Consider the following 12,038-nt stretch of genomic DNA (forward strand, 5'->3'; position numbering starts at 1 on the left):
GAATATTTCGTTTTCTGACTGAAACAAATTGTAGCCAAGTAGTAAAGTATAATATTATTGATTTAGTACTACTAAGAAACATAGACAAAATATGATTGTAATGGCAGATTTACACAAGGTCAGTTTAGTAACTGAATCCGAAATCGTTACATGTTAGCTCTGACTTCATGCTGCTGCACTGACTCAAACCAATCGACATTGTTTTTTTCGTAGACAAAGGATTCTCAGTATACGGATTTTTTGGGACGGCGGTGATTTGTTTCAATTTCGGAGTCTGTTACAGACGCTGTGTAAATCTGCCTTTATATTTGGTTATTGAAATATTGAATGACATTGACAGTGACTCAGTGACACATGACGTATTAATTCGGCGGCACTTACTGGTAAAGAAAAGTGTGTTTCGTGTTGATCGGTTGATAGAGATTTCTATGGCCGTTTGGAAATAATTATTACTTTTATATCAGTATATCTATCACAAGGTAAGAATGTGTAATTATAATAATATCATCTTAGTGTAACTCACGGAAGTCTAACACGCTAAATTCAGTAAACATGTTTTAATAGTTAACAAAGTCAAACAAAGGCATTTTTATTGAAACTTAATTTACGTGACTCGAACGTCAACACGGATGCTATTTCTACTATTTTCTGAAAGTAATTACTGTCTTGACGAAGTAAAAGTCTAAACTAGCTCATATCGCAGGTTATAATACTGTTCATAATAGAACTGACTATCATAATACTTTCCTCTTACAATACTTTATTATTGTAGACATGTTTCAACGTGTTGTGTTTCTAATAATTGGTTTTTATTATTGTAGACATCAAGATGGCTAATCAGTGGGGACAAAAAGTAGAGGACTTGGAGATTTCAAATAAAGTAGCTGGATTGGGGTTGGATAAAAAACCTTTGAACCAGTCTGCAGATTCTGATGAAACCCCCGACACAGCAAACCCAGCAGACACATCTCTGTTGATGAAAATAATAAGGCAAGGTTTAGTTGAGTCTAAATTGGATATTGAAATTCAAAGAAAAGATCCTAACTCTCCATTGTATTCTGTTAAAACCTTTGAAGCTTTACACTTGAAGCCCAATTTACTGAAAGGAGTATATGCAATGGGTTTTAATGCTCCCTCAAAGATCCAGGAAACTGCCTTGCCTACCCTTTTAGCTGACCCTCCACAAAACATGATTGCTCAATCTCAGTCTGGTACTGGTAAAACTGCTGCTTTTGTGCTGGCCATGTTAAGCAGAGTAGATCCCACTAAAAATTATCCTCAAGTGTTGTGTTTGAGTCCAACTTATGAACTAGCTATACAGACTGGAGAAGTGGCTGCAAAAATGGCTAAGTTCTGTCCTGAGATCAAACTGAAGTATGCTGTACGAGGTGAGGAGGTGCCTCGAGGAACTAAGTTGACTGACCATATTATTATTGGGACACCAGGGAAAATGCTTGATTGGGGTGTGAAGTTTGGCATGTTTGATATGTCTAAAATTCGAGTATTTGTACTGGATGAAGCTGATGTTATGATTGACAGACAAGGGCACCAAGACCAGTGCATTCGCATTCACAAATGTTTGCCCTCAACATGTCAGATGATGTTCTTTTCTGCAACCTATGGTTCTGCAGTCATGGAGTTTGCTGAAATGATTGTTCCCAATGCTATTATTATAAGACTGTTACGTGAAGAGGAGTCCTTGGACAATATCAAGCAATACTATGTCAAATGTAAGAATGCAGATGAAAAGTACAGAGCCATATGCAATATTTATGGTGTGATAACAATTGGCCAAGCTATTATATTCTGCCACACAAGGAAAACTGCCAGCTGGTTATCTGTAAAAATGTCTGAAGATGGACATTCTGTAGCTGTACTCTCAGGGGAATTGACTGTTGAACAAAGAATAGCTGTGCTGGACCGTTTTAGAGCTGGTTTGGAAAAAGTGTTGATCACTACAAATGTATTGTCCCGAGGAATAGATGTTGAACAAGTGACACTGGTTGTTAACTTTGACATGCCTATGGACATGGACAAGAAAGCTGACTGTGAAACATATTTGCACAGAATAGGTCGCACAGGACGTTTTGGTAAAGCTGGTATTGCAATTAATTTAATTGATTCCACACAAGCAATGACTATTTGTAAGGAAATAGAAGGTCATTTTGGTAAAAAGATTAAGTTGTTGGATATTGAAGATGCAGAAGAAATTGAGAAAATTGGTGCATAATTCCTATGCATTTGTTATCAGTGTTAAGTTTTGCTTGATACTAAGTTTAAGTCCTACATTGTTACAGTAACAATATTATATTTGGTAATTGATTAAATAACTAATTTTGTACTGTGTGTTCTTATTTACCTTGCATTTAAATGAGTACTCAGTTTATGTTTTGAATAATTTATTTCTTAAAGATAACTTCATAACCCACACCCTATCACAAACTTTATTGGTAATTATGTTTTTGGTTGAACACAATTCTTGTTTACCTACATTATACATATACAGAGCAATAAGGAAAACAGGTCAATTTTATCTATTTTATGTAGGTATAGTGACACACACTATACATATAAAATTTATTTATTATTTATTTATTTATTTATTATTAATATGTTAACACGGTTTAAGAAACCAATTACATTAACACACACAAAATATAGAATTATAAAAATAAAATTGAAATAAAATGAGGAAAAACATAAAAAAGACAACACTATAAAATTGGTAAAACAAAAACAAAAAAAAAAAACAATCAATAATATATACCATTGCACAATACACTTAAGGCAACGAAAAGAAAAACAAAACATTTCTACACTATAGGCTTTCGCAAAAGCTTAGGCAGACCCTTTTAATTGTTTTAAGGTCATCCACGAATAGATCACAGTCAGGGTAGGCTTCCATGAGGCTATTAAGTGCGGACAAGACACGAGGAATAGGGGAAGATGCCCTGGCCACGGTACGACATGCGGGCACAGATAGCAGACGGTGCCTGCGAGCGCGTATGTAGTTGTTAGGAGCATAGAGTCGAACCAGTTCATTGTGAAGGTCAGGGGCATCAATTATCCCTCTGTAGATTTTGAGCGCGATGTGGAGTTGGTTAAAGGTTCTTCTAGTATCCAACATATTAAAACCTAGACATCCTACAAGGTACTTTGTCGGATACATGTATGGATAGTACCCGAGAGAACATTTGTAGAGAAACCTCAAAAATTTCTTCTGTACTTTTTCAAGCATGAGTGAATAAGACGCCTCGTATGCTTGACTCCAAACGCATGAGCTGGCCTCCAGCTTGCTTCTGACTAGCGTATTATACAGGAGTCTTATCACTTGTGTATTCTTGAAATCTTTTGAGTTTCTTAATACGAATCCAAGTCTTTTAAATGACTCTTTGGCAACAGTGGCAATGTGATCATGAAATGTCAGCTTCTGATCGAAGACGACACCCAGGTCCCTCATATTTGATGATCTGGTTATAGGTGTGCCATTGATTCTATAATCAAAGTGAATAAGGTGTCGCCTCCGACCAAAAGTCATGACATAACACTTAGTAGGATTGAATTCCATTCTGTTTGATACTCCCCAATCGTACACTCGGTCTATGTCCCTCTGAACAGCCTCGCAATCCGATAAGCTGTTGACACAAGTGTAGAGTTTGAGGTCATCAGCATACAAAAGACATTCTGCGTATTGGGGAACATCTGGGAGATCATTTACCATCAAAAGAAATAGTAAGGGGCCAAGGATTGAGCCTTGACTTACACCAGATCGAGTATGGTAAGTGCTGGACTCATAAATACCCAACCTTACATACTGTTGGCGGTCACGGAGGTAGTCCGCCAGTAAAAGCAGAAGGCTAGGGCAAATACCTATGGCATTAAGTTTCGCGAGCAGGATATCATTGTTGACGCGGTCAAATGCCTTCCGAAAGTCGAAATATAGAACATCAACCTGCTGACGTCGGTCAAGTTGTGATGAAATGTACTCTGTCAAAGTCAACAAGTTAGATTCAACAGATCTCCTACATCTAAAGCCATGTTGAGCGTTACTGAGATGTTTTTCAACTTGTTTATATATAAGTTTGTGAAGCACGTTTTCAAATACTTTAGCAGGTGATGATAAAATAGCAATCGGTCGGAATTCCTCTACAGTTGTTTTGTCCGACGTTTTAGGTATAGGAGTTACGCGGGAGACTTTCCATTGGATGGGATAAAATCCTGTTTTAAGTGATAGGTTAAATATGTGGCATAAAGGAGAAATGAACGAGTACTTGAGATGTTTGAGAATAGTGGGTGGCATACTATCCGGGCCTACGGAACTACTGACTTTTAGTTTATTTAACCCATCTAAAACATCCTTGGAGGAGAACTGAAAGATATTTATATAATTACTATTTTTACTAATGTCTAAAATAGACTTTATACAGTTATTTTTAATAAATAATCATATTTTACATAATGCTAAATATTTTCTGATCAAAATGTTTTGTGTGGAGTTTCTGTATCTATAAAATAAATAATTTTATATATTATTGACTATTTGGTAATAGTTATGAGTGTGTAACACTAATTTATCTGGCTCCTTGGGCAGCTGGTTCAGGGTTGCTTGCTCCAGATATCATTACAAATATTGCGATAGGTACAATATACATCCACTGAAACAAATAAAAATATATAAAATACAAACTTGAGACATTTGTATAAAACTATATTCATACATGTATTTCTCGTATAAGTTAAATGGAGCTGTAGAACTATGTAGTTCAATACTTCCAATTTGCTGTAACTTGAGAATTTTCACAGAGAAAAATTCAGCAATCTTCACCTACCTTGAGAAGGCTAGACTACTCTTGACAATAGCTTTAAGTACCTAATGTATGTAGATAACATGATAACTTACATATTTGGCTAAGAAGGATTTGTTGTCTTTTAGGTCTCCCTTTTCCCTTGCTTCTCTTTCACGTTCCAGTTTCTGGATGTATGTTGCTGTGTCAGGTCTGTAAGAGATTTCTTTTTGTTTTAGAAGTTTCAATTAGTCCACTGTGTATAGCATTATAAGGTTAGAAAGAAGATTCTAGTTAGTTTTTCATTATAGAAGTGAAACTAAATAATCATTAGCTTTATGTATAAGTGACAATTAGTTATACTTACACTGGAGCCTGTTCAACATAGCGAAGAAAGAAATTAGAGTTGATCTTCTGAGTGCCGCTTTCCAAAGACAATGGTTGTGAAGCATTGGTTACTTGGAAACTGACAGCAGTCACAGCCCCATTGGGCAGTACCCAGGCATTTATCACATCTGACAGACCATTGCCCAAGAAAGCTCTGGCTTTGACTGATGAGAAGAATTCTGTTCCTTTACTATTTTCAGCAGATGTCACTAAAGTCCTGATTGTGTAAAAACTATCAATTTCTGCTAAATTCTGAAATGTTACAATATTTTGTTATAACGCACATTTGTTACTGATTGGGTTGTTCTGCAGACTAGCAGATAGTTGATGATTGACTATGTAAGTTGAATGTCTAATTAAAAGCAAATAGGGATTTACATTTGTAAATTATTATAAGGTTTAAATAGAGGTTTATTAGCACTAATATTATTTATTAAAGTTATAAATACCTTCAATGCTTCTATGTGTCCTTTATTGAATTGTATTTGGTCTACAACTGCAGCACCTGCTCGAATACTCTTTAGAGCTATGTTTCCCCTTGGGCAATATTTTTCGGTGCCACAGTTTAGGGAATGTTCTATTTTAATATTCAGCCATCCATCGTAATCAATGCACGCCTGAAAGAAGAAATTATTCATGTAAAAATGTTCTATCATGCTGTAAACTAAATAAAGTTAAGTGCACAATAACTACCGCATAATTAATTAAACTAAGTAATAGAATAGCAGCAATTGATTGAAAATGCATTTTAATTGAGTATTGGTCCAGTTTCTGTTATAATACTCTCGTATTTTTCAGCAATTTCAGTTCAACTAATTTACTCAGTGATAATCTACAATTCAGTTTGACTTTGACAACCTCTTCTGATAACATTGACGTTGACGTAAATGACAGTTCTGGTTAGAAAGTCTATGATTTAGTGGCATAAAAAATTAAATTATTTTAGGCGATTTTGATTTATATTTAATTTGGTGCTTAATACAATAATTTTCAGTGTATTAAACTTTTAACAGAAATCTTACCTATTACCCAATTTTATTTTTACACATTTATCTGCGTTTATGGTATTGAGCTTTGCTACGTATCGTGCTTAGTTCCATAATATGAGTATAATCATCAAGCCAACAATATATCGGCAGCCCGTTGCCGTCTTCTGCTAGCTTCCATCTCTGGCACACCACTGAGCTCGATCGTCAGCTCTTCTTATATACTTACTGCTAACTACACTGCGGATATCGTAACTCACGATAATTATTACCTACACTTATTCCAGTTACCTACTTACATTATTCCCTATTCATCGCTTTTTTCCTGTTATGGGTATTAAAAAGTGTGAATTGCAATTCATGAAACCGAATGACGTTGCCTTCGCCTGCAATCATGGCGTGTAAAGGTTTTTAAACAGTTGAAAAGGTAGCGGGATAAAAGAGTTGGTCTTATTAGTGGCGGTGTACCAATCTAAGTTGTTAATTCCCTACAATGTGGCACGCACATACGGGATTACAATAGTTCGTTTGTTTTGCAATAGAATCGTGTGATTGTGAAGTTTTGTATTAACAAACAATCGTTTTGTTACATTTTATTCGTATTGTATGAACATAATCTAGACTACGTTTATTGAACAGAATTTATTAGGATTTATGCATTGTGCTGATCGCTTACCATCAGGTGATCCGTATGCTCGTTTGCCTCCTATCCCATAAAAAAATTGCAGATGGCATTATCCGATTACGATTCAGACCTTTAACATTATTGTACTGTAGTTTTTCAAAACCGTAGCATTCACATACACATTACATTCAGAACAGGAACAACTACACAAAGAGTTGTTGTTGCGATACTCGACCCCGTAACACGTTGCGCAACGGCCAGAAACTCAGCCAGAGCACCTACCGCACAGTAAGTACACACATAGATTGATAATAAAATTGGTATACCTAATTGTTAACGTAATAGGTACTTATTTTTTTTACTATTCGGAAATTAGCATAATTATTAGTAATTAATCGTCAACAGCTAATGATTAATCTTACCATTCGTGAAAATTTCTACGAGCTGATATATAAGACTATTAAAATATAGACAGTCATTAATTCGTAACATACGAACATATTTGATTTGTATCAACCTACCTATACCAATACATATGAGTACACGCTCTATGAGAGGATCAACGTAGGTACTTATGAAACAATTCTTTGTTAGGAATTCGGGTCCAGATAAAAGATTTTTTACGTGCTCTCATACAGGATGAAATTAAACATGAATACTTGCTTTTACCTCTGACGTGGAACATTCCGCTCCAATACATTCACTTTGAACACAAGGGAAGCTCCAAGGGGGTAATCGGGTTTAGTAACATATATCTCCTTTAACCACCGCCGCAATGAGATAAATGACTAAAATCATCTTGGCTTTATTGAAATACCTCGGTTCGGCGGGCAGGTACAAATATTTTCAAGAATTCTGCTATCGGAAGCATCGGGTGGGTACTTGTCTAAGGTTTACTGTGTAAATATAAGAGATATGTATTATTGGCTGATGAAACACATTCTATTTCTAAAATTATGGTGAAGATAATTACTCTATTATCATCTTTCTCGTCGTCACGTCTCAGTTATAGGTAATAGGTAAGCTCACTAAAAAGGTAAAGTACAAAAAACAATATTAAGAGTGGTTTTAAAAACTGTTTTTCAATTACGATAATACAGAACAACTAAATAATTCACGAACGAAAAACTCGCTGTTGTTCAACAAAATAATAGAGAACAGACGCTGTTAGCTTTCAGCACATTCACATACATTCTGAGTGCACTTTAATACTATTTTGCAGATAGGTCAACTAACTGACTCGACTTAGCAAAAAGTGCTCAGGTCGCTGTGTCGTATCGTACGTTGCACCGAGGGGCGAGCGGTGAGACACCCACTACTAACGTAATTTAGTACTAGTTGAAGTGGATAAGCGCGAGTAGAATTATTTATCCGATGGGGACTGTTGGTGGAGGTGACACGAGAGAGCCCGGGACGCGCTCCTAGTACGACTGTTTGCATAAGTATGATTATTGCGTTGTACTGCTACCGGCAAGCGGCACTCACGAGTGCGTTATTTCAGTGTATTACCATCCCAGTCTACGTGCTACCGTACTAATAGCACAGTTCTTTGCTGAACCAAATATATTTATTGTACAGAATTTTTTAACGTTACTTTTTATAATTGAATTATTTCGATAAGTGGATTTGTTTCAAGTGAATAGGCAATGTTACGTAATAAGTAAAAGGCAATTTGAATTATTTGAGCAGGTAAACAGGTTTATGCTAAAATCATTTTATGAACAATCATCGCTTGTGAAAAGCATTAGATAACTAATATATAAATCAATGAGTAATAGTTACACAGACATACCTGATATAATCGAGTGGCTGAAATACGTATGAGAACGTCGACCGACTACAGTAATTTTTAACTCTTCGACGTGGCCGTAATTGAAAAATACAGTTAGCGCTTTCGCTTTAATTTCTAATGCATGGCCGGAAACTAGAGTTCTTTAGCTCTAACTTATTACTGTGGCGTAACTCCAGAGTACCTGGTACCATCTAAACTGTGCACAAACTATTTAACTGAGAGTAATTATTTAATGAGAGAAATGAGATTTGGGTAATTTTCCCGCTCTTTTCGTATTTAGGTACGGAAAGACCTATTGTAAGTCGCAGCCGTCGACGCTCTATTGTTACTAGACTTTTTGTTAAGTTTTCTACGTAGGTAGATTTCATTTCATAAATTCATGATTTTCGACATAAATATGTTTTTGCAACATAATGAGCTAAATGTTTCTGGTAGGTAATTAAAAATGCGATGCGTAATTTATATGATTTTTAATTTGACTTAACAAAAAAAATCTTTAACTTAAATGCAACTGAAAGAAGGTTGTTGTATAGTTAAAGAGTTCTAATGCGAATGTTATTAGAGGAAACAAATCCATCAGTGAACATTAATGAGATTCGTCGAACGTTTAATTCACGATTATGAATAAATAAGTTGTGTGCGTGGCCAGTGCCGTCCCGTGATACAAATGTTGTGTGCGAGGGAGCGAAAAATTAAACAACGCGTCCACATTATTTGGTACCAGTATACCACACACTCACAGATATGAATGATTTCTATATCCTTTCTACTCTACCATTCACAAGAAACTTGTTTGTGTTTAGTTTTCATGCATGAACATATAAATATTATTTATTTATACACTATCTAATATTACCGTAGATAAAACGTAAGACATGCTAATTTTTAACCCTATGTTTCGCTGTCTTTTTGATTACTGACGTTTTTATTGTTCCTGAATCACCTACGTCCAAAGAAGGTAAGTAGAGATAGCATTTGAAAACTTATTCCGAAACTACTAAACTAACTTGAATAAGAACTAGTCAGAACAATTAAAGGAAGCATTACGAGCTGCGAGTTAGGCAAAAGAATCGGTTCCAGTGAAGCAAATAAAATGTTCGGTTGTCATTTGTTCCTCGAAATTTGAATAATCGTTAAACCTGTGCACTAAACGGTCCTTCAAAGTTTTTATGACGTAGTGTGGATCTTCTAGAGGAGGTAATTATTTCGAACACGATAGTGCGACACTTGATAAGCCAGTGACAGCGTCGTGTTGACGTGAACGTAGCACGGTATCTGTGCTGGCCAGCCAATAACGTGCTGCAACCTATGCCCTGGCCAGTAATTGAACATGTTCGGCTTAATGAAGTTTTCTCTCTATGATCGTATATCAGAGGCCTATTTTAGTGTTTAATACTTACCACGTATAACGTCAATGTTACTCGTATCCTATAGGTTCTCATAGGTAACACGTTTCTAAAATAGTGTTACACGTTTGTTTAATTACTATATTGGTTTTAAATCGCATAAACTACCTGGGTATCGAATCCGAGAACCCCTGTTCAACAGTCACACTTACCTACAACAACTCGATCAGCGAGGCTCTCTTGTCGTTTTAAGCTTTTACTATATTGATTGATACATACTTAGGTAAAAGGATCATGACCCCACATCGTCTAGCCTAGATATCCACTTACCTACATGTAGTACCTAAGTACATAGGTTGTAGAGAGAAAACTTGAAAACGTGATTGCTAGTATTGTGACGTCTCAAAAGCTCTTTGATGAGAACTTTTACGTGAAACTTGCGCACTTGAGAACAACTTACAGATAAATGTACAGTAATTTTATTAAATTTAAAATTGCCTGTGAATTTACTGATGGTCTTTTTTACGATTTTGTAAAGCTATTATTAGTACTTAGGGGACCGTAGCTTGATCGCGGCCAAAGGGTAAAGAAACTTCATTAACCGCATGATTTGACAAGAACAACGTGATCAGGCAGTATTCATCAAAAACAAATTAAGTTGCCGTGTTTTGCCCTTCCGGACGAATTTACAGGACAATTTAGGATTTATACGAGTGTAATATCATGAAAATTTGTTTAAGTACGAGTCCGCCGTATAATCACAATGTTAGCCGCGTGTAAACTGAAAATAATATCCTTTTATAAAATGCTTTCCAACGCGTAAATTGCAATTTAATATTTCAGTAGTTATACGGGTTATGCGACGGAAAAAGGGCTCGTTATAAACTTATTAACAAATTCACGAAAATATTTTGTTATGATCGTGTAACCGTATGTAATATTAATCGAGTCATATTTGGTTAGCTATTTTTATTAATAGCAAAATTACATGAACAAGGAAATGAATATGTATCATACGGAATTGTTTTTTATAGAAATTAATTAAATTTATTAAAAAAAGTTTGTAGCTGAAATAATACACATAAGACAGTATAGTAAGTAACTCCGTTATGAAGATAAAGGTAGGAAGTACCAGGCCAGGCCTATATCATAAAATGTCATGATTTACGCAGGTCTGACGTAGACTATTTTTATAGTCGAATAGTGACTCGCTCACATACTCGTATTTATGTACCTATAATGAATTTTCAGAGAATACGAGTGGGCCGGTTCGATAGGGGATTTCATATCGAGGGGCCAGCTAACATTAAAAGGTTAATCGTTCACATAAAACACGGCACAATAAAGAACGTTTCACCATTCATGAGGCACACCGAGTCAGACATCTCGCGTTATTATACTCGTAAAGTTCGCCCTTTCCTTGCATAATGACATGACGAATTGCGCTCGCGATATTTTTGCTTCTTTATACGATGAGGTCATTATGCGTCAGTTACGACGCTAAAGGCCGGAAAGTAATGGCTTCTGAATATAACGCAGTTATTACAACTTTGAAATTAAAAATATAATCTGCCATTGTATTTGTATCTAGCACAAACTCTACAGCTGAAATGAAAACATTGTGCACTGCCTACAAAACTTTAGCGGGAACGCGTTAAATACACATGAGTGCGTATTTTTTTTAAGTGGTGAGAAAATTTAAAACAAATTCGGTCGTGGAGATAATGGAGAGCGCGAGTTCTGTGTAATAGGCAACGTGCGGCTGGCAAGCTGCGGCGCGGTCGCGTGAAAAAGTACAAAAGTTGTGTTCGGTCGCGTTAAAACCGAGCCCCGGACAAACGTGTTCATAGCGCTATAATACATCACTTTGTTCCCTCACAGCTGAATATCACCAAGGAGCAAGCTTTTCCATTAGAAGCGTTATTTAAATAAGGTTTTTAACTGCGACATACCTACTTAAAGTTTGATATTTTCAGCTTCGAATAGTTCTTAAAACTCTGCGCAACTTTTACTTCCTTTCAATTCCGATTCATAATTCTTCTTAAAACTTAAATGCAAGTTAAAAGCTTTAAATAGTGCCTAGTGAGCACTTTCTCAATTTTTTTATTATTATCATGA

General features: G+C 35.8%; 2 protein-coding genes across 2 annotated transcripts; one reads left to right on the top strand and one right to left on the bottom strand.

Moving 5' to 3' along the window:
- Nucleotides 1-322: 322 nt before the first annotated feature.
- On the top strand, nucleotides 323-2,341 carry LOC118263311 (DEAD-box helicase Dbp80). The gene is made up of 2 exons (XM_035575222.2): nucleotides 323-479; nucleotides 822-2,341. The coding sequence occupies exon 2, from the start codon at nucleotides 830-832 to the stop codon at nucleotides 2,228-2,230; it is 1,401 nt and encodes a 466-aa protein (XP_035431115.2). The 5' UTR covers nucleotides 323-479; nucleotides 822-829; the 3' UTR covers nucleotides 2,231-2,341.
- Nucleotides 2,342-2,382: 41 nt separating this feature from the next.
- Nucleotides 2,383-6,034, bottom strand: LOC118263766 (ER membrane protein complex subunit 10). The gene is made up of 5 exons (XM_035575935.2): nucleotides 5,865-6,034; nucleotides 5,621-5,788; nucleotides 5,152-5,423; nucleotides 4,901-4,997; nucleotides 2,383-4,655 (listed from the first exon to the last, which is right to left on the bottom strand). The coding sequence occupies exons 1-5, from the start codon at nucleotides 5,916-5,918 to the stop codon at nucleotides 4,572-4,574; spliced, it is 675 nt and encodes a 224-aa protein (XP_035431828.2). The 5' UTR covers nucleotides 5,919-6,034; the 3' UTR covers nucleotides 2,383-4,571.
- Between the last annotated feature and the right edge of the window lie 6,004 nt (nucleotides 6,035-12,038).

Source organism: Spodoptera frugiperda, chromosome 27, assembly GCF_023101765.2.
Source record: "Spodoptera frugiperda isolate SF20-4 chromosome 27, AGI-APGP_CSIRO_Sfru_2.0, whole genome shotgun sequence".
Taxonomy (NCBI): domain Eukaryota; kingdom Metazoa; phylum Arthropoda; class Insecta; order Lepidoptera; family Noctuidae; genus Spodoptera; species Spodoptera frugiperda.

What these genes read in the sequence shown, in the direction of transcription:
- LOC118263766 (XM_035575935.2), bottom strand. Translation starts at nt 5,918, where the DNA reads ATGCATTTTCAATCAATTGCTGCTATTCTATTACTTAGTTTAATTAAT. An exon ending in TTAGTTTAATTAATTATGCG is followed by an intron (nt 5,789 to 5,864) that starts GTAGTTATTGTG and finishes TTCTTCTTTCAG; the next exon opens with GCGTGCATTGATTACGATGG. An exon ending in GACACATAGAAGCATTGAAG is followed by an intron (nt 5,424 to 5,620) that starts GTATTTATAACT and finishes GTAACATTTCAG; the next exon opens with AATTTAGCAGAAATTGATAG.
- LOC118263311 (XM_035575222.2), top strand. Translation starts at nt 830, where the DNA reads ATGGCTAATCAGTGGGGACAAAAAGTAGAGGACTTGGAGATTTCAAAT.